The following is a 23,590-nucleotide window of genomic DNA, read 5'->3' as shown; positions in this document are numbered from 1 at the left end:
TATAGCGCATGCTCTGAGTGTCACGAGCAGGTATCAAGCGGATCCAGGCTTGGAGCACTGGAAAGCAGTAAAGTGTATCCTTAAGTACTTGAGAAGGACTAAGGATCTTTTACTAGTGTATAGAGGTAATAGCCTTAAGGTTGAATGCTACACGGACTCAAGTTTTCAGTCTGATGTCGATAATAGTAAGTCAAATTCAGGGTATGTGTACACCTTGAATGGAGGAGCAGTGTGCTGGAAGAGTTCCAAGCAAGATACTACTGCTGACTCGATCACAGAGGCGAAGTACATTGCTGCATCAGATGCAACAAAGGAGGGAGTCTGGGTGAATAAGGTCATCATAGATTTGGGAGTCGTGTCGGGTAGCGAGGAGCCGATCTCCTTATATTGCGATAACAACGGGGCGATTACTCAAATAAGGGAACTCGGGTCTCATCAAAACTGTTCTGAGGAGGTTCCAACTTATTAGAGAGATCGTAACTCGAGGAGATGTAGCAATGGAAAGAGTTCCATCCGAAGATAACATTGCAGATCCACTGATAAAGTCGTTGTCTCAGATTGTCTTTGATCGTCACAAGGGTCTGATGGGGATCAGACACATAGGTGATTGGCTTTAAGTCAAGTGGGAGATTGCTAGTCATAAGTGCCAAGCAAGCCAATCATGTGAGTGATGGCACGTGTGACTTGATACAGAATCTTTTTGCTTATTATATTTTGGCGTATATCACTTTATAACTATTGCATATATGTATATATATATTGTGATGTCCTTGGATTTGTGCAATGGGAATCGGATCGTGATGAGATCACGATAATGAGATCGATTCACCTTTAAACACATATCCTAAATAATCCCGATCATAGGTTACTCGAGAGGGACATCGTGATAACCGGACAGACTGGTGTGCTGTATACCCGCCCATATGATGGATGCAGTTGGTCTAATAGCTGCTCGTGTAGGGACACTAGGGATACAATATAGGTGCTCATTGGAGAATGAGTTCACTGATTGATCCGCTTACGGAATGCTGGATGGTTGATGATGCCTTATTGTCAGACAGCGATTCCGTAGTCCTAGTGGTATATCTGGTCCTTAGACTTGAGACACCAAGGATGTCCTGTATGAGTGCTCCACTCTTTGATACCAGACTTATAGGTTTGGCTGTCCCAGATCTAGTACAACTGGTCATTGGGAGTGGTAGTCGACCTTACGAGGGCTATTGAGTGTCGATAGAGGATCATCCACTTTCGGCGTCATGAGAGGAATATCCCATGTGTTCTTGCTTAGAAAAATCCCTGGCCAGGGTCATTCGGGTTGAGAGAGAAAGAGTTCTCCGGGAGAATCTATTAGAGCGAGACTTGAGTAGAAACCGTATGGGTCTGACAGCACCATGCTCGATATTCGGTCTCTGGGATATTAGATAGATGAGGGACTATAGGTACACGATAACTGAGGACAGACAGGTCCAATGGATTGGATTCCCCTGTATCGTTTGGAGATTACGACGTAGTTGCCTAGTATGTCCGTAGTCGATGAGTCAAGTGAATTATTACAGAGATAATAATTCACTGAGTTAGAAGGAGTTCTGATAGGTATGACTCACGGCCAACTCGATATTGGGCCTAGAGGGTCACACACATATGGTAGGCATTGCGATGAGTAGAGGTTCATATATGAGATATCTGACGGAGCCCTTGTCTTATTGGATGCAGATCCAATACCCACTAGGGGAGGACCCATTAGGGTTTGATAGGGGACCTCTATAAATAGGAGGGATTCAGAGCCTCGTAGGTTAGAGCCTTTGCTTGCCTCTCCTATTCTCCTCCCCCTCTCCATCTCAGAGTAGGCCTGGAGTTTTGAGGAGCGTCGTCGCAGCCCTGCTGTGTGGATTACCGCTATAGAAGAGGACGCTTGACCTCCTTCACCCTCTCCTAAAGATCTGTAAGGAAATAGGGATATACTATCTCCCTAGGTAACACAATTTACTCTATACACAGTTTTAAGTTTCACAAATTTTGCGCACCAATCTTCGCATGATGACAAACATCTCTTTGGGAATCAAGGATTTTGGTTTCTTGTTCTTCCGCTGCACATCTGATGTCGCCCCCCAAGATTTCCCAACACTTGCAACCCCAATGGTGTCGCCATCCTATCACGAACGGTCTTCGCGCACCCGTAACAATTTTGTTTAACGAACCATTCGTCGCTTTTGCATGCTTGAACAGAGATATGGCAACATGATTTGCCTTGGTTTTGTATGTTTTTGCTTGAAAGATGTAAGCAACGATTGTTTACAGCGCTATAGTGCGACCGCTTATCGCGTCGAGCCGAATTACCCCAAAATGGCTTCGTTTTTGCATGCCATGACTTGTTTTCTACAAACCACAACTGCACGTGAAATGTCAACCATCTCAGCACCCTAGAACCCCCCCGATGGCACAAGGTTGGATGGGGCTTCGATTTATTGTCAGGTGTTGAACAATATTCACAAGTTCGCACGTTAACTTGATGGGAACTTGCCTTCGCACCCAGCACCCGGTGAGCAGTTGTTTGTGTACTTGCAACTGTTTGTTCTACCTTCTAAAGTCCTTGTTTTCTCCTTCCTCTCTTTTCTCTCTTGTACTCAAGTTGCTCGTTGAATTGCTTGTAAAGCTTCCCTCTTCACGAGACGTTGGGACTTGTCCGTCACTCGTTTTCAATCTAATCAACTTTTTGTTTTACAGATCCTTCGAAATCTATACGAGGTTGCAACTAGACTGCTCCTTTGCAGACGCATATGTTGCAAGGGCACTTCATGACTTAGGCAATCTCAGCTAAGTCTGAAGAGTTGGCGTAATGGTGCTTCACGACTTACGCAACTGCAGCTAAGTCTGTGACTTTACTGCAAGGATACCTTACAACTTAGACAATTTCAACTAAGTCAGTGACAATCCATCATCATTAAAAACATAACTAAGATATTAAAATTATATTTTTACACATCGTTTTTGTGCTTTTATATGTAAAATCAACGGCATCAGAGAAAATAAAACTAGATATTTCACTTTTCTATACGGATTCCAATATAAATTATTTAAGTTGAGGGATCGGGGAGCTAAAGAGGCGGGATAATCTATAATTAGCCCATGCCATTACACCTCTGAGGCTGAAAAAAGTTGTTGAACGGGGTTGATGGAACATAAAAGAGTGGGGGTGGATGTTACAAGCATATCTAGCATCTTTATGTGTGTAGATGTTGGTCTTTGTATCACTAGTCGGCCAAAGAATACTCACTCATGCGCTAAAACACACCGGTGCCGCCATCGCTTGTCGCTCTCCTTGTGGTGCACCCCTCGATTCTGTCTCCGCCTCCATCGCCTCGACTTCGGTTCCGACCCCGTCGATGCTGCCTTCATCTCCTCCCATGCCCGCCCTCCACCTCGTCAAGAACGCCATCGCCACCGGGCACAGAGGCGGAGGGCGGAGGACGGCGTAAGGTGGAGAGGAGGAGCGGTGGGACAGCTCGAATTTGGCGCCGAATATTTAATTTATTTTATTATTCCCTAATCCTCAAAGAGATGGAAGCATTCGACAGCAAATAAATACATTTGAAGGCGAGGGTTGCAAAACCGGATGGTGCACGCCCCTACAAACCCGAATGTCATTCGGTTTAATCTGGTTTTTTAGAGATCCATTTAGATCGATCGGATTTGCTTCTGGTTTGCTTGGTCCGATGCGGTTTGTTTACATATAACTATGCTTCTTGCACGATCCATGTCTTAACTCGACACCTCACCGACTTCTTATTCTCTTATGATCATCTTCTAAGTTGAGTCGAGAGAATGGATAATTGAGAAATCTTATATTACAAAAATATATTATTAACATCGTGATTAGCCTAATATAATCTAGACCCGTATGTATAGGATTATTTAAGATGATTTTGAAGTGAAAATATCAAGCTGTTGATATGTCGTTTACATAAAATATTATATGAGGAGGTAGTTGCCTCTAACAATCTTCCCATACAATTGATATGGGATATCACGTATCGGATAACAATTGATATTATGCGATTCCTATCACTCTACACCTTCGTTTTAGCATATTATCTCAAAATTATGTGACATTTATGCTCTGGCATCAATTTAATAATACTCATGAAGCCTAGTCTGACCAAAGGTGTGTGATATGAACATTAAATATCGAGGCATATCCTCTCTCTCTCTCCATTAGGATTAGAAAATGAACGATGAAAATTATGGTGTCATAATAGGGCTTTGTTGAAAGGCTTAAACTATCTAAATTCAAAAGAGAAAGAATATATTCAATTAATCGATCCAAATGCTTAAGCCATCCTAAATTTGTTGAAAACGCTGAGACTTGATTTAAATGAATTTTGGATTTGCTAAGATAATCGTGCAACATATGTTTATATCGTATCCCATCCCATCCGAGTTTGGAAACATATACTTCGAAATATGATTATTTGAAGCATTGCAAATTTTGCCAATATAAAACAAGAGAAGAGTGTGTTTATATTTATGAGCCGAAAATTAAAAACAAGAAATGTATATCTTATTGATCTTAACTCGGAAATATTTGTACCCGAAGAAATCTGCCTTGTGCTCTTGGACCTCCAATTACTAGTTGACTCCATTGCATCATCCTTAGGTCTCTTATATAGGAGGTGAGAGGCATCATGAGATGCAACTAGTGATTATATTTAGTGAAACTTGTGTTGCTACATCTTATTTATCGGTTAAGCTTCATCTGCTTATATTTGCACAAATCTCAAATCATCATTCGGTGACACCACATCAATTACTAGAGATGACGAAGCATTTGTAGGATATTCCACATCAACAAAGCATAAAAAGGAAATATTTCTTCATTAAACTGATAGATCGGTAAAAACAAATTTTGATTGTGTTTGAAAGAATATTTATATTTTTTATATGTATTTTGAGAAAAGGATTTGAATGAATACGCAAAAATGAAAAGCTAATATTTGATAAACAATAGATGAAGACTATATTTTAAATGTGCAGTAATATAAGTATTATTTGGTAAAATTATATTTCAAAAGTCCAATTTATCTTTTCAAATAATTTTAATATTTATTCAAAATAAAATTAATGTTTTTATTTAAATTAATAAGTAAATAAATTAAATAAATGTATGTATGTAATCTTATTTTAAAAAAAATTGTATGGCATAGCCCAAGACTCTCTCTCTCTCTCTCTCTCTCTCTCTCTCTCTCTCTCTCTCTCTCTCTCTCGACTTTAAATTAGTCTCACGAGGGGCTCTGAGGGCTTAGCCCAAGACAGTTTAAATATAATATTACTTATTTAATTCTTGCGATATCCAATGGCAAATGGGGAATAAATATATGATTTATCATCATTGTCGACAAATGAACATAACATTCTTGCTTGATCGTCATGTTTGTCATCAAATCTCAAATTTATTCCCTTTTTTCAGGAAGTATCTGATCAGATAATAATGAATTATGTATTTCATATTCCTTCTCACGAGAACCTCATGAATATTCGTCTATTACGTACGTATGCTTGAACAACGCTATTCTTCAACATACTTCATTCGCGAGTATAGTATATCATATCATATAAGTTTCCTTAACTCACCATAACCTTTCAAAAAAAAAAAAAAAGAAGTAAATATAGATAGTGATTTCATTATTATATTTTTTCCATAAAAGTGATTTTAGGAGTTTGTTGTGTTTTCATATTAATTAAGCATAACACAATTCATTTATAAGTGTAACATAATAGGGTTTATCCAAATCACCTAAATATTTTTCAATATAGCAGGAAAATATGATATAAAAAGTGATTCAATCAGTTAATATATTCATCAGTGGATCCTTGGGCCAAGTGTACAGAAATCAATCAAACCTCGTAATAATCCTTTTACTGTCTACCAGTAAATTCTGAAAGGAGGAGGATCACTCTTTGATTAAAAACTAATTGTGAATAATATATATATATATATATATCATTTATTTATGCATGAAGAAATGATGAAAAGGCTCTTTTAATGCAATGTGATATGACTGCAGTGTGTCTTCTTCCTCAATGCTCTAAAAAAAAAAAAAAAAGTGTCTTTGCCGTGCAATTATTGCATGTAGTGATTTCAGTATCTACTTCTCCTAACTACAATTCTTTCATCTTTAGCTGCATGACTTGGGTTGATGCAGCTGCGTCATATGACCATAGCTTCAGATCACGTGAGTGACAAGCATCTCGTGGCTTCTCCCTTTTGTTCTTCCATCATACCTCTCTCACATTCCTTCCTTCCAACGACACTGTCATCATGTCCTTTTCTCACTCTCTCTCTCTCGATCTCGATCTCCATGGCTGAAGAAGTGTTGACAATTTCATGTGATCAAATATGCATGCCACATGCCATTCACCTGTTTCTCTTCTCCTCCTCATTCTCGGATGAGTGAAAGGTGTATATCATCCACTTTCCTCTCTCTTTCTCTTACTCTCACTCTCTTCTCATCTCCATGCATGGCAGAAGAAATGTCGATAATGTCATGTGACCAAATGTGCATACCATATACCATCCACCTCTCTCTTCTCTCTATCTTGGTCTCTCACATCCATGGCTGGAAAAGTGTCAATTCCTGATACTATCCACATCTATCTCTCTCTCTCTCTCTCTCTCTCTCTCTCTCTCTCTCTCTCTCTCTCTCTCTCTCATCTCCATGCATGGCCGTAGAAGTGTCAATAATGTCATGTGATTAAATACGCATACCATGCATATACCAACCACCTCTCTCTCTCTCTCTCTCTCTCTCTCTCTCTCTCTTTCTCTCTCTCTCTCTCTCTCTCTCTCTCTCTCTCTCTCTCTCTCAAAAATCCAAGCTAACTCTCTCTTGCTTTTCCAAGCAACAAGCAATAGCAGGACTTTTGCATGTGGGGGCAAGAACCTAAGAGGACATAAAGGGTGAGGTTCCACCAAGCTTTTCCTGCTGCTGCTTGGGCAAGTTTTGTGGACCTTCACCTAAAGCAACAAAGGCACATGTGTGTGACAACAATGGGGTTCCTTCCCCACCACACAGCAATGCAGATCCTTGGGCCACTGCTTGTTCCTCCTCCTTTGTGACTTTTAGGAACAAAGACCATTAGTTGAGACAATTATCTTCCACATGAATAATATTTCTTGGCTCTATCATTGCTCAACAAAAAGAAAGCAGCAGAAATATCAATCAACACGATATATTCAAACACTGTAATGGTTTTGATATTTAAATTGCATACGATTTATGATTAAAGGTTCAGAAAGGATTACCAAAGGCTTCATTAGTCAAATGTTATTGATGCAAAAAATAAATAAACATATTATTTTCCATATAAAAAATAATAAAACAACTTATAGTTTAAATTCATTAATATATTTTTTGTGAAGAATATAAATGAAGTAGGAAAAAACAAAAACAAGGAACAGTATGAACTTCGATCTTTAATACCAAAGTATACTATCTGATGGGACAGTTTGCTGTCTGCAAAAGCTGTGTTCTTAGCATCCTTGACAAAGATTTGACCCAAGCACATACCTATCGAGTGCAATATCTTCATGTTCTTGTTCAGAGCCGACAGGAGAAGTAATTTCTGGTGCTACAATTATATGTACTTCCAGGCTCGTAGCTTGTTCCTGCAAAAGTCCACCTCCAACCTCACAAAAATTGGAGGAAAAATTCCACCGCAGTTCGATTTATTGATCCTAAACACTAATATAGACAAATTCAAAGGGATTAAGAACGAACGAAACGTATGACTTGATCATGTACCATTACTCATAATAATATTATATTTAAAAAATTAATTGACATAGTAATTAATATTCAGGGATCTGACAATTTAGCATGCCATCAGAGTGGAAGGCTTTATGTTCAATTCTTTGATGGATTGGCGATGATTAAATGATTCAATAAAAAGTGAATATTTTGAAAGCTACAAAAAAAGAATAATTGAGTAGTTGTATGGAAAACCAACACCATTGGACATAACCCAAATCCCTAAATTATCTACAAACAACTATTATTCTTTTCCATTATATTATTTTCATGCATCATTTTAGTGATAGGCTCAAACTTAATGATAGATTTTTTTTGTTATTTTCATGCATCTCTAAATTTTTGGTCTCTTTACATAATGCTCATTACCTAGATACTAGTATCTCTAAAAACATGAAATGTGTGTGTATACTATGAACTCAAAACTCAAAACTCAAAACTCAATTCTTTGAAACCAATAAAGATCAGATTTGTTAAGCATAATCTCGTGATCAATGGCTTTGAAGCGTGCATGATTTTTTTTTGGCATATAAATAGTGAAGCTTTCTAATATGTGCATCAAGAAAGATAAACAACACATACCCAAAGCTTTTATTTCAAATGGAACAAAAATAGAGGAGCATTGAACAAGATAAGACTGTGTCCAAACATCTAGTAATGTTCAGAACATATTTAACCGCTTGGATCACTAAATGAAATGATCTAGATCATTGTTAATATGCACAAATATTATTCGCACCATTAATCTTTTATTGCGTCGCCGATAAAGTAGAATATGTTCAGATTACATAAATTTTGATTCTTTAAGCACCATCAATGATGATCAAAGTAGCTGATCTTGATTTCAGAAACATTAATCAAGTTTGAGCTGCTCGGGCCAAAACCTAATTATGTGAAATACTGGTCTTTCATGTGAACCATGTGGTCCTACTTTTCTTCTTCACAGGGAGAGTCCCATACAATGACCTCCCAAAAGGCAGCATTTGTCACATCCACTTTGATCCAGGAGGTGTGGGTGTGAATTGTGTGAAGGGAAAGACTTAAAAGATGTTTTGAGTGCCATAAGATTCCTTGCTTCCATTGATAGATGTGACAATTTGGACAACAAGATGCCTACAGTTCATCTCTCTTATACTAACCGGGTCTGGAGGCATATGTTCCCTCTCTTTTTCCTCTTTCTCTTCAGACAGTGAAACCAGGAAAAGGGCACTAAATAAGTTGTAGTTCCCCTTCAAATTCAAATTGCTAAGATGGCAGGTGTGCTGTCTTAGCTTTGCAACTTGCTATGTGGTGACAATGAAGTCCCTTTATTCTTCTTATTTATTCTTTCTTTATATTTCTTTTCTCGAAGAACCTAATCAAAATGCAGCATCTACTGCTCAAGTTTTAGTACAGGATATAGTGACCTGGTCCGTCACATCTCCATTGTCTGCTGGTCTTATGAGTCAGATAGACCACAATTTTATGTCATTATCATATGTTCATACGATCATGTTTAGGTGCAACCTTGAGACTTTAATCCTGCTACTAAACCCCAAAGTATACTTCTTATTCATGTCCTCAATAGCCTCTAATTAAAGGTTTATTATCCCCTATAACTCAGTAAACGCAGCTGCTACTTAATTAATTCTTCTACCTGGAAAGCGTGCAGCTTATTTCTATTTTGCATGAGACATCTTTAGATACATGCTCTGAGAGAAGGACAACATGAAGTGTCAAATCCAAGTTTAGGGACCACATTACAATCTGGCATTGATTAGCAGAATTTAGGAACACTTGCGATCTAAATTAGCATTCATCTTTTGTTAGACATCATAAAACGAATGAAACCAGTGATGCATAATCCATGTCATTGAGTTCAAAGCAGGCATTGATGTACTCCTTATGCACCATAAATGCTCTTTGCACAGAGTTAAGATGTCGAAGAGGAGGTAGCAGCATTGTTTAGCAGTCCAGAGTTGTATCAAATTGAACTTTAAGAATCTCTATATACGTTTGTAAATGTGGGTTTTGGAGGAACCTTTGATCAGTCATCCACTTCCAATAAAAAAAAAAACATTACATGTACTATGTATGTTAGTTTGACCTCGATACAATCTAGGGTTTGGGAAATTTATTGTACAGTCAGTCATATGGACATGAATTGGTCCAAGATTAGAAAGGAATACTTGAGGGCACGAAGAGGGATTAGAACTAGAAGGTTTGGAGTAAAGTGCTTTGATCATGGAATTGAATATTTCGATATCGGAAGGCGAAAAAGGCTCCAAAATCTTTGAACAGCTCCATTGTCTAGACTTAACCGAGGGTCTTAATCTCTCAGATGTTGATATCAGTGGATTTAGTCAGAAGAAGAAAAAGCCTGTGCAAGCCAAGATCCAATGGCATCAAATTAATGTGTAGTTTTCTGGCATGAAGAACCTTGGTTATTGGTGAAATGACATCATTCAAGGAATGAAGCGAAACATTAGTTTTAGATAAAGCTTGTTTTAAAATGACCTCTTAGGAGGTTTACATCAGGCAAACTTCCAGGTTAAGTTACTTTTGAGAGAGGATGAATTGAAGTCATCAGATGTGGGTTGTTTTAGGCATCCTCGCTGTTGCAGTACTATAATAGAGAAGAAGAATTAGGAGCAGTGTGAGACTAAAAGGAGCCTATAAAACAGCCTTGTGCAACTCTCTCTCTCTCTCTCTCTCTCTAACTTTCCTTTATTCTTTTGAGCTTATAGAAATGAGTCAGTGTATGCTTGGTAGGAAGGTGATGAGGTAACTTCTCAGGGTAAGGAGCCTCAAAGCCATGCATTACTTAAACCTGTTTTGACCATATATTCCTTTATATCTCTCTTTATTAAGAAAGCAGGAGAGAAGAGATCCCATTTGCCTTCCATTCCACTTCCTTTTCCCTTGTCTATCTTCCATATGTCCATTTGTGCTTCGTAGATAACAGCACAAGGATGGAAGAAGACAGAGTCTTGTAAGCAGTGGAGCTTCTTCTTCCCACTTTTGGAACAAAACACCATTTCCCAGCTTCAACTATAAGCTGTGAGTGGCAAAGGCCGTGATCATAGGATGTCACTGCAAGAGATGGTCTCTGAGACCAACCCTACAGCCTCGCCCGATCTATCTTTACACATCGGGCCTCCATGCGTCGTCCCTTCTTCGCCCGCCAACGCAGACAGCGTCTCCCGAGTCTCTTCGGAGGCCAACATCCATCAGAGGTTTCGAGGACCGCCACCACAGGTTAACGACGATCGCAATCCTAAGTCTGGACTCGTTCAGCAAGGGTTTTCCTCCTTCCTTTCATCATCATCATCTTCTTCTAATGGCTATTCGAACAATGTATACCTGATGGGTTCCTACTTGCACCCACCCAACGGGAGCCAACCTTCAGTCTCGTCTTACCAGTGGACGCCTCAGCTACCACCACCGACATGGATTGCAGGGTTATACCGCCACCTCCCTTGTGGTGTAGGATCTTTGTCGAGATCAGGGTTTATGCCGAGATATCCGACGAAGCGGAGCACGAGGGCGCCAAGGATGCGGTGGACCAGCAGCCTGCATGCTCGCTTTGTCCATGCCGTCGAGCTCCTCGGCGGCCACGAGAGTATGCCTCCTGATCTTGCACCCACTATTACCACCTTTGTGTAGTGTGATCTTACATTTTTTGTGCTTATGACTGTTTGATCTGTGCATATATGTTGCTTTTGTGGTGGTTTGGCACCAGGAGCTACGCCAAAGTCGATTCTGGAGCTCATGGACGTGAAAGATCTTACTCTCGCCCATGTCAAGAGCCACTTGCAGGTATTCTTTTTGAACTACCTTTCATCTCTCTCTCTCTCTCTCTCTCTCTCTCTCTCTCTCTCTCTCTCTCTCTCGTTGTGCAGAATAGCCAATTGATGCAGTGAACGAGTAAATGAATGAGTGAACGCGTCGTGAGTTGGTTTCTCCACAGACAGGAAGACTGAGACAAAAATAAGCTATCATTCCACAATAATAAGAAGAAGATATAAACAATTCTCAACGGAAGCATCAACCTCGTTGGTAATCTAATAAACAAAGGAAAACAAAGGACGAGAAGCTCTAATTGTTTCATGCGTATATGGATTTTAGCTGAGTTCACCTGGATCATTTCCATTCTCTCTCTCTCTCTCTCTTTTTCTCTCTCTCTCTCTACTGTAGTAGCATCACTTCACTGCCATCTTCCACTAATTTTCCTCGCGCTCTCGCTCTCTCTTTAATGGCCTTGGTGAACCTTTCCTCTTCTTTCTTTTTGTCCTTGCAGATGTACAGAACTATTAAGTCGACTGACAAGCCTGCAGCTTCCTCAGGTAAACTATGTTGTTCACTACATCTCTGTACTGATCTGATGGCTACAAGTAATCTGTTCCATCTTTTCTCAAGGCCAATCTGATGGCTCCGGTGAAGAAGATTTGGTACCTGGTGACGGTCATCTACCGATAATGGATCACAAGGTCTCCGATGCACCAAAGCAAGTCCATCCTTTGGACTCTGACATCGGATGGATCAACTCATCTAGGTAAAGACGTACACAGACAATCCTTCTCTCAGTGCGTACAGGTTTTTTCTTCATCAGCAGAATAGATTTCTTTGTTTCACTGATGCTTTTAAGCTTAATTAGGTTAGAAACATCGGCTCCACCTCCATTGAAATTCTATCATGGCAGCTTTTACTTTTATGTCTCCTTTTATGCTCTGTGATATCTTGCAGGCAGATTTAAAGCAAAAGACTCATGAAAAACACCGAATCCGCTAGCTAGTCGAAAAGTCGATCAGAGCCCATACTTTGTGAATTAGGATATCATGTTCTTTTTACAGTGATGTTTATGATAAAAAGAAGAATAAAAAAGCTGACATCCTCTCACTAAGCGCTACTAAGTTGTTGAAGCATGTCATGTTTTTTGGGATTTGGTTTGGCTATTTGCTACACTAACTCCTGGAATGGTTTTTTTGGCTTCATTCATTTGCTTCTTATGCAGCATTTGATTTGGGTTACGGATGGATTAATTTGTCGATTAGTGGTTTAACAATATTGTGTTAGAAAGTACCTTGTTCCTCCTGACCATATCATGGGACTGACGCTGACACAAAAGGTCACATAAGCTTCAACACACTGCATGTTAGAGCCAACTCCTGTTCCATTATTCATCATCATGGATACCTAACATAGGTTGTATCTCGATTACATTAATGCTCAAAATCCTTCCTCTTAACTCTTTACACTACTTATCATACTTCATCTGGTGCCTTCTATACCCTCATTAAGACTGGCTAAAGAAGAAAGAGAGAAAGAAACACAGCAAATAAGATACAACAGTTCTAGGGTTTCGCTATAATGGAATAAGACTACTACAACCTAAAAGGCAACTACAACAAACTTCTCTCCTCATGATACCAACCTTTTACATATTTTTAGAACTATTTGCGATTAAATGACCCACCAAAATGTGTCGAGAAACAAAATGAATTGACTTGGACTACTTTAAATAGAAATCAGAATCTCAAACAACTACTTGTTCCTTCAAGAACAATGGAGACCTTCCAAACAGTGATATTAATTTAGGGCTAAAATTTGTGTGCCACTTTGACCTATTATTATTATGATGATGATGATGATGATGATGATGATTATTATTATTATTATTATTATTATTATTATTATTATTATTATTATTTCTTTCTTTCTTGAAATACATAGTCCGTTTCGACAGAAATTTTTCTTGTTAAGTTGAGCACTTTGAACTCTTATGACTGCAACTCTTTTCCAGCTTTCATTTAGCAGCAAAGTAGATTTACTGGCATTCTTCTTCATACGTAGTTGCATAACATGCCTTGCAACTTCATGTAACAATATTGTATCATTTTCCTTGATATTCATCCTAAAAATCCTAAAATCTCATTCAATGAAACTCATTCCACCGACTTCTATTAAATTTCAGCAGACAAGAATGGATGCAAATCAACTCAAATGGCATCAACTCTGCTGTGCTTCGATCGACTTCTCTCTCATCACAAATTGAGGTACTTGTAACATTTCATTCTTAATCGATTCCATTCAAATGCATGTCTCTAACTCTATATATATTGTACTTCTCATTAAAATTTTTATCCGATTCATGTACATCAAATTTAGAAGATGTGGGGATGACATTGTCGTATTCTTACCTTGAACAGGATGGTTATTGTAGATCAAGTAGCACAGATGATTCTTGTCAAGAACACCAAATCCCTAGCTTGGAGTTCACCTTGGGGAGATCAGATTGGCATTCAAAGTAGCATGCATGAGTTGCATGCTTAAAGCCCCTGCAACAGCTGTTTAAATTCTTTGAGACATCTGATTCAACAGGGATGAGACAAAAGAGGTGCATATGAACAATGAGAAGCTGATCGAGCTACTTGCTTATATATTGAGCATTTGTTTTGGTTCTTTCTTTTCTACCTTGTTTGTACACGTTGTAATATTTTGTTAATTCGTGTAGGTATATTATTATTCTTCTTCCTGTACCTATAGATGGATTATGCAACCAAGATGGAATTAGATGTGATGTAAGAAATTAAATAAAGTGTGAACATTATGGAGAATGGCTATGGTCCATGTCTCTTATTTTCTTTTGTTTTTCTTTTCGATTTCATAGTTTTTCCCCCTACAATATTTCAGTACTTCCTCTTTATAATATTTTCCTTTTGTTGTGATATTTTTATTCGTAGGTTTTAGGAAACGACGTAGATAAGAGATGAAACTATTGGATAGCACATTTAAGTGGAGCAAAATGTAGAAGTCAATTGGATGTGTATCCTAAACACTTTTGGGGCTTCTTTGTTAACCATGTCCCCCATATAAGTTGATTAATCAACAGCACAGTATTTGATACTTTGTGGTGGAGTTCAAGAAAAAAAATTAAATGAATTTTTTAACACTAATAGTGCGAGAAATAGAAGAGTTTTCACCACTTTTTTTTTTATTTTTTTTAAAAAAGCTTTTGTTAGATTACCCTCCTAGAATGTTAGATCTCCTAAAAAATCACTTTGGATATATTTAAATAAAAAACAAATAAAAAATTTGAAAAGTAATTATCACTAGTAAATTATATAACCTTTTGTATTCAACTAAGAATATTATATAAAAAGTTAATTGACATAATAATATTCAGGGAGTACCATGAAGAATTGGGATATTATGATTTGTTAATATTCATTGTCAAATGATATCGAAAGAATTGTTTTTTACTCTCTCTCTCTCTCTCTCTCTCTCTCTCTCTCTCTCTCTCTCTCTCTTTTGTTACTAATGATGAGAGGCCCATAAAGTCTTGGCACAAGACATAATAAATATAATACAAAAGTGCCTTGACTAGAAAAAAGAAAAAAAAAAAAACAAAGGGAAGAAAGAAAGCATACAAACATATAACTAATGTAATATTTGTAGTCTCTATAAATTACAAATATAAAAACATAAAGATTCGAGCAGGAGGATTCATTAAGAATGATTCACTTTGGTAAGTACCATACAAATTTAGTCTTTTGGTGGATCAAAATGACATTTTTCATATTAGAAATGACTAGGTTTTATAATGTGATGTTAAATATGCTTATCATCGTTTCTTATTTCATTAAAATGCGATCTCCGTCGCCTCTTCTCTAACCTGCTCCCATTCTAAATGACAAACAGGCACCGACCGCGCATTCGGCCTCCTTGCTGAATAGTTTAAGGAACACTACGTCGACGAGGCAGCTGACCAGGCACGTTAAACTGCTACCTACCCCGTCATTCACACGGCGTTCTTACCTTACTTCTGGTATGTCGTTTCTGTGCGTCCCCCACGTAACAGTTCCACGTCACGGGATTATCTGCTGGTGGCCGCCAAGTATCCTATTGTTACCCTTCCGAGTTACGCGAACCAACTTCCACGGCTTGGTCGGCTGATGTGTTGTGTGGGACCCAGTAGAGCACCTGCTTCTGGCAACAACGTATCCTCTTCTTACCCTTCGTGAGTTACCTAAACGGGATTTGTCGTTTTCTGTGGGACGCATTAGATCATCGAGGAGTCCGAAAACCGAAGTGCGCCACCCCCATTTCACCTTGTCTATGATTCGTGCTCCACGCGGGACCCACTTGTACCAGCTCCACGTCTCGCGATCACCGGCGTTGATCGCCAAATATGCTTTTCTTACCCTTCGCGACTCCTCCAGACGACTTTCCCCAGCCCGTGGTTTGGTATGTCCATGGGTTGGTAAACCCCCCATCCTCCACCATCGCATGTTAACTCTACGGGTCCACCGGTAACCTTTGATTGGATAACATTCTCGTTGCCTACGGGTCGGTCCTTCCCCCTGCCTTCGTCCACCGCTCTCGTGTCTCCGGCCTGCACGCCACTTCCCTCCTATAAAACCTGGAATACCCCATCGACCAGCCCCACGTTCTCCACCGAATCGGTACTACCTTCCATTGCCCTTGTTTCTCTTCTCTCGATTTGTCAGAGCCATGGCCGGCGTCGCGCTCGAGACCACGGCTCTGTCCCTCGTCCTCCTTGCCGCAGCGATGGTGATGCCAGCCCTCCTCCCTTGCTCCGCGGAGCTACCGCTGTTTGAGCGCCCGGCCAAGGCCGACGGGTCCCTCAGCCTCTTGGTCGTCGGAGACTGGGGAAGGAAAGGGCAGTTCAATCAATCGCAAGTCGCAGCTCAGGCAAACCTCGTCTTCTCAGCTTTTTTTTTGTTCGTCTCTCCAATATCTTAAAAAATGCCTTTCTCTTCGTAGTTCGATCGCCCCTTTCACAAAACAAACCAAAAGATCCCTTTTCTCCCCCTACCTTCCCTCAAAGAATCTACTTTTCAGAGTAGTTTATTTCTATTTTGCCTTCCAAGTGAAGAAAGATGAGATGGAAAGATCTCATTATGTTGAACAAGGTAATGGCAATTGGGGAGGATCGAAATTTTAGCTGGTGGAAGTCCATTTTGTTGATTGTTCATGGAGTGTGCTCTTCTAGTTCAGTAATGGATCATTTCAAGCTTAACTTGTTCGCATGGTGAAAGATGTTGCAGGTTATAATTCATTTGTTTACAAGGCCATTTTATGTGTATGTATATGTACGTAGATGGGAAAGATCGGAGAGGAGATGGATATAGATTTGGTTATATCCACCGGAGATAATTTCTATGATAATGGCCTCAAAGATGTCCGAGATAAGGCATTTGAGGAGTCATTCACCAACGTATACACTGCAAAGAGCCTGCAAAAGCAATGGTACAGCGGTAAGCCAGTCAGATGGATAACAATGTGTTCATTCTGCTTTACCTATTTGATCAATCTATTCTGGTGTGTGTTGCTAGTTTTGGGCAATCATGACTACAGAGGTGATGTGTTAGCAGAGTTGAGCCCTCTTCTCCAAAAGATCGATAGCCGATGGCTTTGCTTGAGATCCTTCATCCTTAATGCAGGTGAAATTTGTTCGGCCTCACGACTATTTGATCCTAGTATCTTTCTCATGGTTGTTTCTGTGTGGCCAGAAATTGTGGACTTCTTCTTTGTGGACACCACTCCCTTTGTGGAATCTTATTGGACCAACCCAGAGAATGATCACTATGACTGGAGAGATGTGGCACCTCGTGAAACATACATCTCAGATCTCTTAAAGGTGTATTTGCATGCATCTTCAAGCATCCTATTTAGTCAAATATATGAGGAAGTTTAATGGCGAAGAACACAAGACTAAACAATCTTATTGTCATTAGGATTTGGATGCTGCACTGGAAGCATCTACGGCACCATGGAAGATTGTTGTTGGACACCATACGATGAGAAGTGCCAGTCATCATGGAGACACAGCTGAGCTTCTCAGTTTGCTTCTGCCGATTCTTAAGGTAATCCAATTCCTAGACCTTGTGCAAAGGACAACTTCTTGGTTATCCAGATCTTGATCCTGATAAAGCCACAGGCAAATGGTGTTGATCTATACATCAATGGACATGATCACTGCCTGCAGCACATCAGCAGCAATGACAGGTGAAGTATCTGCTGGATTTTCGATACGGATTGTTTTTGGAGATTTCATCAATCTGAAAATAATTCTTCATTGGCAGTAAAATCCAGTATCTGACAAGCGGCGGCGGTTCGATGGCATGGAGAGGAGTCTTCACTCCAACCTCCGACAAGCTTCGATTCTTCTACGATGGTCAAGGTTTCATGTCGCTGCAGCTAACAAGGACAGCTGCTGACATTGTGTTCTACGATGTGTTTGGCCATGTTCTTCATGAATGGAGTGCGAGCAAACACCTCCACCCTGCAGTGTAGGACATGACAAGATTTGCGTGGGTCACTCGTGGATATGTTGCCATCGAAGAAGTTAGGATTGGGATGCCTCTGCCCTTGGAATTGGGTACCTTAAGCGTCTGCTAGTTAAGATGATACTGTGGCACTGTACAAGAGAGAATTCAAGGATCATTCATACAGTTATACTGAAAGTTACATGATAATGAAAATTATATTGCCTATGATTGATCTTCTGTGACTGTTTCCACTACATTTGCCTTCAATTTTGGTGTCCAATCTTTCCTTTCCTTTTCCTGAACAGAAGATGCTAGTTATGCTTCTTGACTCTGAAGCACAATGTGAGTCTTACATAGGGACAATAAGAGAAGAGATTTCACTTGTAAGGTTGGTTTTTTCTCAGTCTCTTGCACATCTAGGAGACCATGAAGATGAAGACAAAAATGAGTCGATAGCACATTGGATTTAAAGTCAAGCAGAGCAGCCAAATAAAAGGGCACATACATGAAAGAAAGCTTATGCAAGTATATGACAGCCGATGTAGGCTGATGAAATTGTGAAAGAAAATGCCCTGAGATGATACTTGTATTCGTCTCAATTGAAAATACGAGCTAAGTTTGTAATGCCAAAGATAGATTTGCTTGCAGTTGTATTTGGTACCAATCAACCAGATGGATCAGTAATCCAAACATGTAAGCCGAATCCTATCTCCATCAGTGACTTCCTATAATGTGTTAGGATCCGAGCGGCACTAAGAGAGGGGGAGTGAATTAGTGCAGTGGATTCAAACTCGTAAGTTTGAAAATGATTTCGTAAATGCGTAGAGATTTCGATTCGACAATGAATGACTTAGTGAAAGTAGCTCGAGTAAAGTGAGAAGATAAAAACTGAAAGCTTGCTGCTATGTAAATAACGGTTTAAGAAGGTAAACACTCACACATTCAAGGAACATACAAATTTAAAGTGGTTCGGTCAAAATGACATACATCCACTTGTGAAGCCTTCTTCGATGAGGCTCCCAACTTCCACTAGCAAATCACTTTGAAGGGGAAGGACAAATACCCCTCTTACAACCTTTTACAAGTGGTTCACACTCTTACAGATTTTCAAAAAGAAAGAGGGAGGTGAACATTTAAGCTATTAAAAATAAGACTTGCTAAAGACTTTGCTAAGGCTTTATCTCAATCTCTAACTTCTCAAAGGTTGTATTCTCTGCTGAGAATTGAGGGGTATTTATAGACCATAAGAGGATTCAAATTTGGGCTCCAAATTTTGAATTTTCTTGGGTTCCCGATACTGGTGGTGCCACTGCCTGTTAGTGGCGGTGCCACCGCCTGTCAGTTTGTGACAGAGAGTGTACTGGTGGTGCCATCGCCCAGTCCGACAGTGCCACCGTTGGACCGCCCGACCCTACGGGTCACTAGATGGGCTTCAAATCTGGCCCAAACTAGGTAATATCGGGCCCAATTAACCCCTAACCAGGATATAGGATTATCCCTTAATCCTAACCATAATTATATGCAAACTACGCAATTGAAAATATAGTCCTAAGCAAGTTTTCAACCGGTAAACGTCGAGTCTCCTTCCGGCGAGCTTTCCGGTGATCTTCCGGCGGACTTCCAATATACCCTCGGATTTCTTCCGGTGGACTCCCAACAGGCTCCCGATCTTGTGGCGAGTTCAGCAAGTAGCCAAGCCTTCTCGGTGATCTCCACTAACCTCCGACGATCTCTTCGGCGGACTTCTGAAAACTCTAACAAGTCCCCGATTTCTTCTCGGTTGGTTCCGGCAGCATCTCCGATGAATCTTCGGACTCTCGAACACCCATCGAACTTGACTTTGGTAGACTTGCTTTATGTCTTCAAGCTATCGTAGTTAATCCTGCATATGTAAAACAAAAGTTCGATCTAGACAATTACTCCTAAGCAATTAATCAAGTTGTCCAGCATGTCATTGGTCCCTCGACGCTTCGTCCGATTCTTTGACGCATCGTCCTCTCTTGCGGCCTATTGCCCAATCGGCTAGTTGACTCCACAACTCCGATATCCTTGGCGCAATACCCACTCTTCTTGGCCTATTGCCCGAATCCACGGCCCGAAGCCTTCTGTCGATACGTCGATCGATCCATCGACCCGACATCCAATCTTCTAACATGTTCCTCTAGCACAACATGATTTTCCTGCTTTAATTGTCTCATCCTGATCGAAGCATCCTATGTCACTCAAAACGTAGATTAAATCATAAACACATAACAAGTGGTTTCATCATCAAAATACGAGATTCAACAATCTCCCCTTTTTTGATGATGACAACCACTTGATGACGGAGTTAACATTAATTTCCAAAGTTTAAACAAACTCCCCCTATCAATATGTCATCTTGATAGAACCTTGAATTCAAGCCGAATTCAAGTCATTGCAAATATTCATCATGAATATTTAAACACGTCATCATGCATAACATGATTATACTTCTCCCCCTTTGTCATCAACAAAAAGGAGAAGTGTCACTTTCTATTTGTTTGAGATATAAAGTTCAATACATTGCATGAAAAAAATATAGTGTTAAATTTTATCATTATGCAATCGAGCAATTAAAGATGTGCAAGTTTAGTATATTTGCTTTTCTTGAGATAGCAACTGTTTGCTTCATCATTATGCATCATCATATTTTCAAATTCGAACATGCACAATTTCAAAACTATATCTTTTATTTTTCATGCATGATACAAATAACTCAATCATCATTATTAGCATATTATATATGATATTCAAGCATTCATGATATATCATTTTGGCAACATGATCATAGCTTTTCAAATGATGGTATCTAAATGTCAAAGTTCATTACATCCTATCATGCATGATCATTAATTTCTCATTTGTATTTCATATATTATTCAAAATATCAAGAGAATTTTGGTGATGAAATATACATTTCATGAATGCAAGAAATTTTACATAATAAAATTCAAATCATAAATTATCAAGATGTCGAGTAGCATAGGTTAATTTGAATAAATCATTTTTAGTGAATACCAAGAAGAATCACATCATGAAAGAATTTTGATTCATGAAAAAATTTCATGCATCGAGAAATCAAGATGATAATTTATAAAAAAATATTACAAGTTATATTCAAGAGAAAAATCATCATTCGTTTTCAACTCATTCAATTTGTCAAATCAATATAATGATTTTGATATAACTCATTTCAAATTCAAATCATCAAATCAAAATCATTTTCAAGAGATTCATATAAATCAATAAGATAGAGAAAAACAATTTTCAAGAACAATGCTTTTCTCTTTCTAGTTATTTAAATTCATGTCATTTATTTCATTTATGCTAGATAAATATGTGCATCAACATTTAGGATCAAAAAATGAATTTTGTCATAAAAACCATCAAGATCAATAAACCACAAAAATTATTATGTATAACTTTACAATCTCATGCATAAAATCATCAAATCATAGTATTAAAATTTTAATATTGTCATTCCATCATTTTACATTTGTTTCATTGAACATAATTTTGAATGATTCTTATAGATAACTAAAAATTTTTTAGTTTTAATTTATATGATTGACTTTATAGTAGCATACTCAAATTTTGTTTAAGTCAAAACCATACATCATGTTTGACAACCAAAGACAAAGTTCGAAAAAAAGATCATCAAGCATTCCATTCAAAAGCCATGCATCATTATTAAGCATGATATTAAATTTCTCAATATTTTTATTAAGACATCAAGCATGGTTTCAATTAAAATCGTAAATCATCAAAATACACATTCTTACTTCTCAAGCACATACATAAGATTTATATTTAAATTTTTATTATATTTTTATTTTTAAACATTAAATTATTAAACATGTAATTTTTAAAAAAATTAATCCTAAACTAAATTAAAAATAACTCATGAAAAGTATTATGTAATTTCGAAATAAATTAGGGGGATTTCGATTACCTCATCGTTGAAAGCGGTTAAGGCGTAGTTTGCCACCTCGCCTTTCTTGATTTTCTCCTCATCTTTGGAGGAGCTCGATTCATCCCAATTTATGTTCTTCTTCTTGCGTTAAAAGCAAGTAGTTCCGTTCTTTTTGTTTTTTAATTTTTGTTTCATTTGTAGTTTAAGTTCAATATCACTTGGGCTTACGCTCGAGTGATCTTCATGTGTTCTATGTCTCAAATCCTTCATGTCTTTTCGAAGGTTGTTCTCGAGTTCTCTTTTTGTCATATTATTCATTTCGTAGGTCATTAAAGACCCAATTAGTTCTTCGAGAAGAAATATCTTAAGGTCCTTGGCTTCTTGAATGATCGTAACTTTTGGATCTGAACTTTTTGGAAGGGATCTTAAGATTTTAATTACTAGTTCAAAGTTAGAAAAACTTTTATGAAGAGTTTTGAGTCCATTGATGACATCCGTGAAATGGGTGTACATGTCTCCGATGGACTCACTATTCGGAAAAGTTCGTAAGAGTGCACAAGAATGTTGATTTTGGACTCTTTCACTTGGCTAGTGCCTTCATGAGTGACCTCAAGAGTTCTCCAAATATCAAAAGCCGAATCATAAATTGAAACTCAATTAAATTCATTTTTGTCAAGTGCACAATATAAAGCATTCATAGCCTTTGCGTTTAAAGCAAAAACTTTCTTCTCTGATTCATCTCATTCGATCATCGGAAGAGAAGATTTTTTAAATCCATTTTCGATAATATTCTAAAGCTCAGATTTAACGAAAGTAAGAAAACTCTTATTCAAGTTTTCCAATAAGTGTAGTCTGTCCCATTGAAAAAGGGAGGACGAATGAGTCACTCTTGAAAGTCATAAAAAGTCATTTCTATTTGGTAGTTAAACCAAAGTAGAATATTATGGCTCTGATACCAATTGTTAGGATCGGAGCAGTACTAAGAGGGGGGGGGGGTGAATTAGTATAGTGGATTAAAACTCATAAGTTTGAAAACAATTTCGTAAATGCGTAGAGATTTCGATTCGACAATGAATGACTTGGTGAAAGTAGCTCGAGTAAAGTGAGAAGATAAAAACCGAAAGGTTGTTGCTATATAAATAACAGTTTAAGAAAAATAAACACTCACACATTCAAGGAACACACCAATTTAAAGTGGTTCGATCAAAATGACCTACATTCACTTGCGAAGCCTTCTTCGATGCGGCTCCTAACTTCCACTAGCAAATCACTTTGAAGGGGAAGGACAAATACCCCTCTTACAACCTTTTACAAGTGGTTCACACTCTTACAGATTTTCAAAGAGAAAGAGGGAGGTGAACACTTAAGCTATTGAAAATAAAACTTGCTAAAGACTTTGCTAAGGCTTTATCTCAATCTCTAACTTCTCAAAGGTTGTATTCTCTGCTTAGAATTAAGGGCTATTTATAGACCATAAGAGGATTCAAATTTGGGCTCCAAATTTTGAATTCTCTTGGGTTCTTGATGCTGGCGGTGCCACCGCCTATCAGTTTCTAACAGACATTGTACTGGCGGTG

General features: G+C 38.5%; 2 protein-coding genes across 4 annotated transcripts; both read left to right on the top strand.

Moving 5' to 3' along the window:
- The first annotated feature begins 10,604 nt into the window (after positions 1–10,604).
- On the top strand, positions 10,605–14,401 carry LOC135582950 (probable transcription factor RL9). Of its 3 annotated transcripts, XM_065088670.1 has the most exons (7): positions 10,605–11,042; positions 11,194–11,406; positions 11,527–11,603; positions 12,085–12,130; positions 12,204–12,339; positions 13,759–13,840; positions 13,994–14,401. In XM_065088670.1, the coding sequence occupies exons 1-7, from the start codon at positions 10,946–10,948 to the stop codon at positions 14,093–14,095; spliced, it is 753 nt and encodes a 250-aa protein (XP_064944742.1). In that variant the 5' UTR covers positions 10,605–10,945; the 3' UTR covers positions 14,096–14,401. The 3 variants fall into 3 exon arrangements, with proteins under 3 accessions (XP_064944742.1, XP_064944741.1, XP_064944740.1); XM_065088669.1 differs by having other exon boundaries at positions 10,610–11,406; positions 13,762–13,840; XM_065088668.1 differs by having other exon boundaries at positions 10,627–11,406.
- A 1,706-nt stretch (positions 14,402–16,107) lies between these two features.
- LOC135597239 (purple acid phosphatase 17-like) lies at positions 16,108–18,304 on the top strand. The gene is made up of 7 exons (XM_065089934.1): positions 16,108–16,499; positions 16,909–17,065; positions 17,144–17,251; positions 17,321–17,448; positions 17,546–17,674; positions 17,749–17,816; positions 17,894–18,304. Exons 1-7 carry the CDS (start codon positions 16,299–16,301, stop codon positions 18,102–18,104), a joined length of 1,002 nt encoding a protein of 333 aa, XP_064946006.1. The 5' UTR covers positions 16,108–16,298; the 3' UTR covers positions 18,105–18,304.
- The last annotated feature ends 5,286 nt before the right edge of the window (positions 18,305–23,590 follow it).

Source organism: Musa acuminata, chromosome BXJ1-11 (assembly GCF_036884655.1).
Source record: "Musa acuminata AAA Group cultivar baxijiao chromosome BXJ1-11, Cavendish_Baxijiao_AAA, whole genome shotgun sequence".
Lineage (NCBI taxonomy): Eukaryota > Viridiplantae > Streptophyta > Magnoliopsida > Zingiberales > Musaceae > Musa > Musa acuminata.
The sequence above is the reverse complement of the archived record's forward strand: the minus strand, read 5'-3'. Positions and strand labels throughout refer to the sequence as shown.

Bases quoted from the DNA above. Each gene is read 5' to 3' on its own strand.
- LOC135597239 (XM_065089934.1), top strand. From the start codon at position 16,299: ATGGCCGGCGTCGCGCTCGAGACCACGGCTCTGTCCCTCGTCCTCCTT. The intron at 17,449-17,545 runs GTGTATTTGCAT...TATTGTCATTAG, and splicing joins ACATCTCAGATCTCTTAAAG to GATTTGGATGCTGCACTGGA. The intron at 17,675-17,748 runs GTAATCCAATTC...ATAAAGCCACAG, and splicing joins TGCTTCTGCCGATTCTTAAG to GCAAATGGTGTTGATCTATA.
- LOC135582950 (XM_065088668.1), top strand. From the start codon at position 10,872: ATGTCACTGCAAGAGATGGTCTCTGAGACCAACCCTACAGCCTCGCCC. The intron at 11,407-11,526 runs GTATGCCTCCTG...GTTTGGCACCAG, and splicing joins GCTCCTCGGCGGCCACGAGA to GAGCTACGCCAAAGTCGATT. The intron at 13,841-13,993 runs GTACTTGTAACA...TACCTTGAACAG, and splicing joins CTCTCTCATCACAAATTGAG to GATGGTTATTGTAGATCAAG.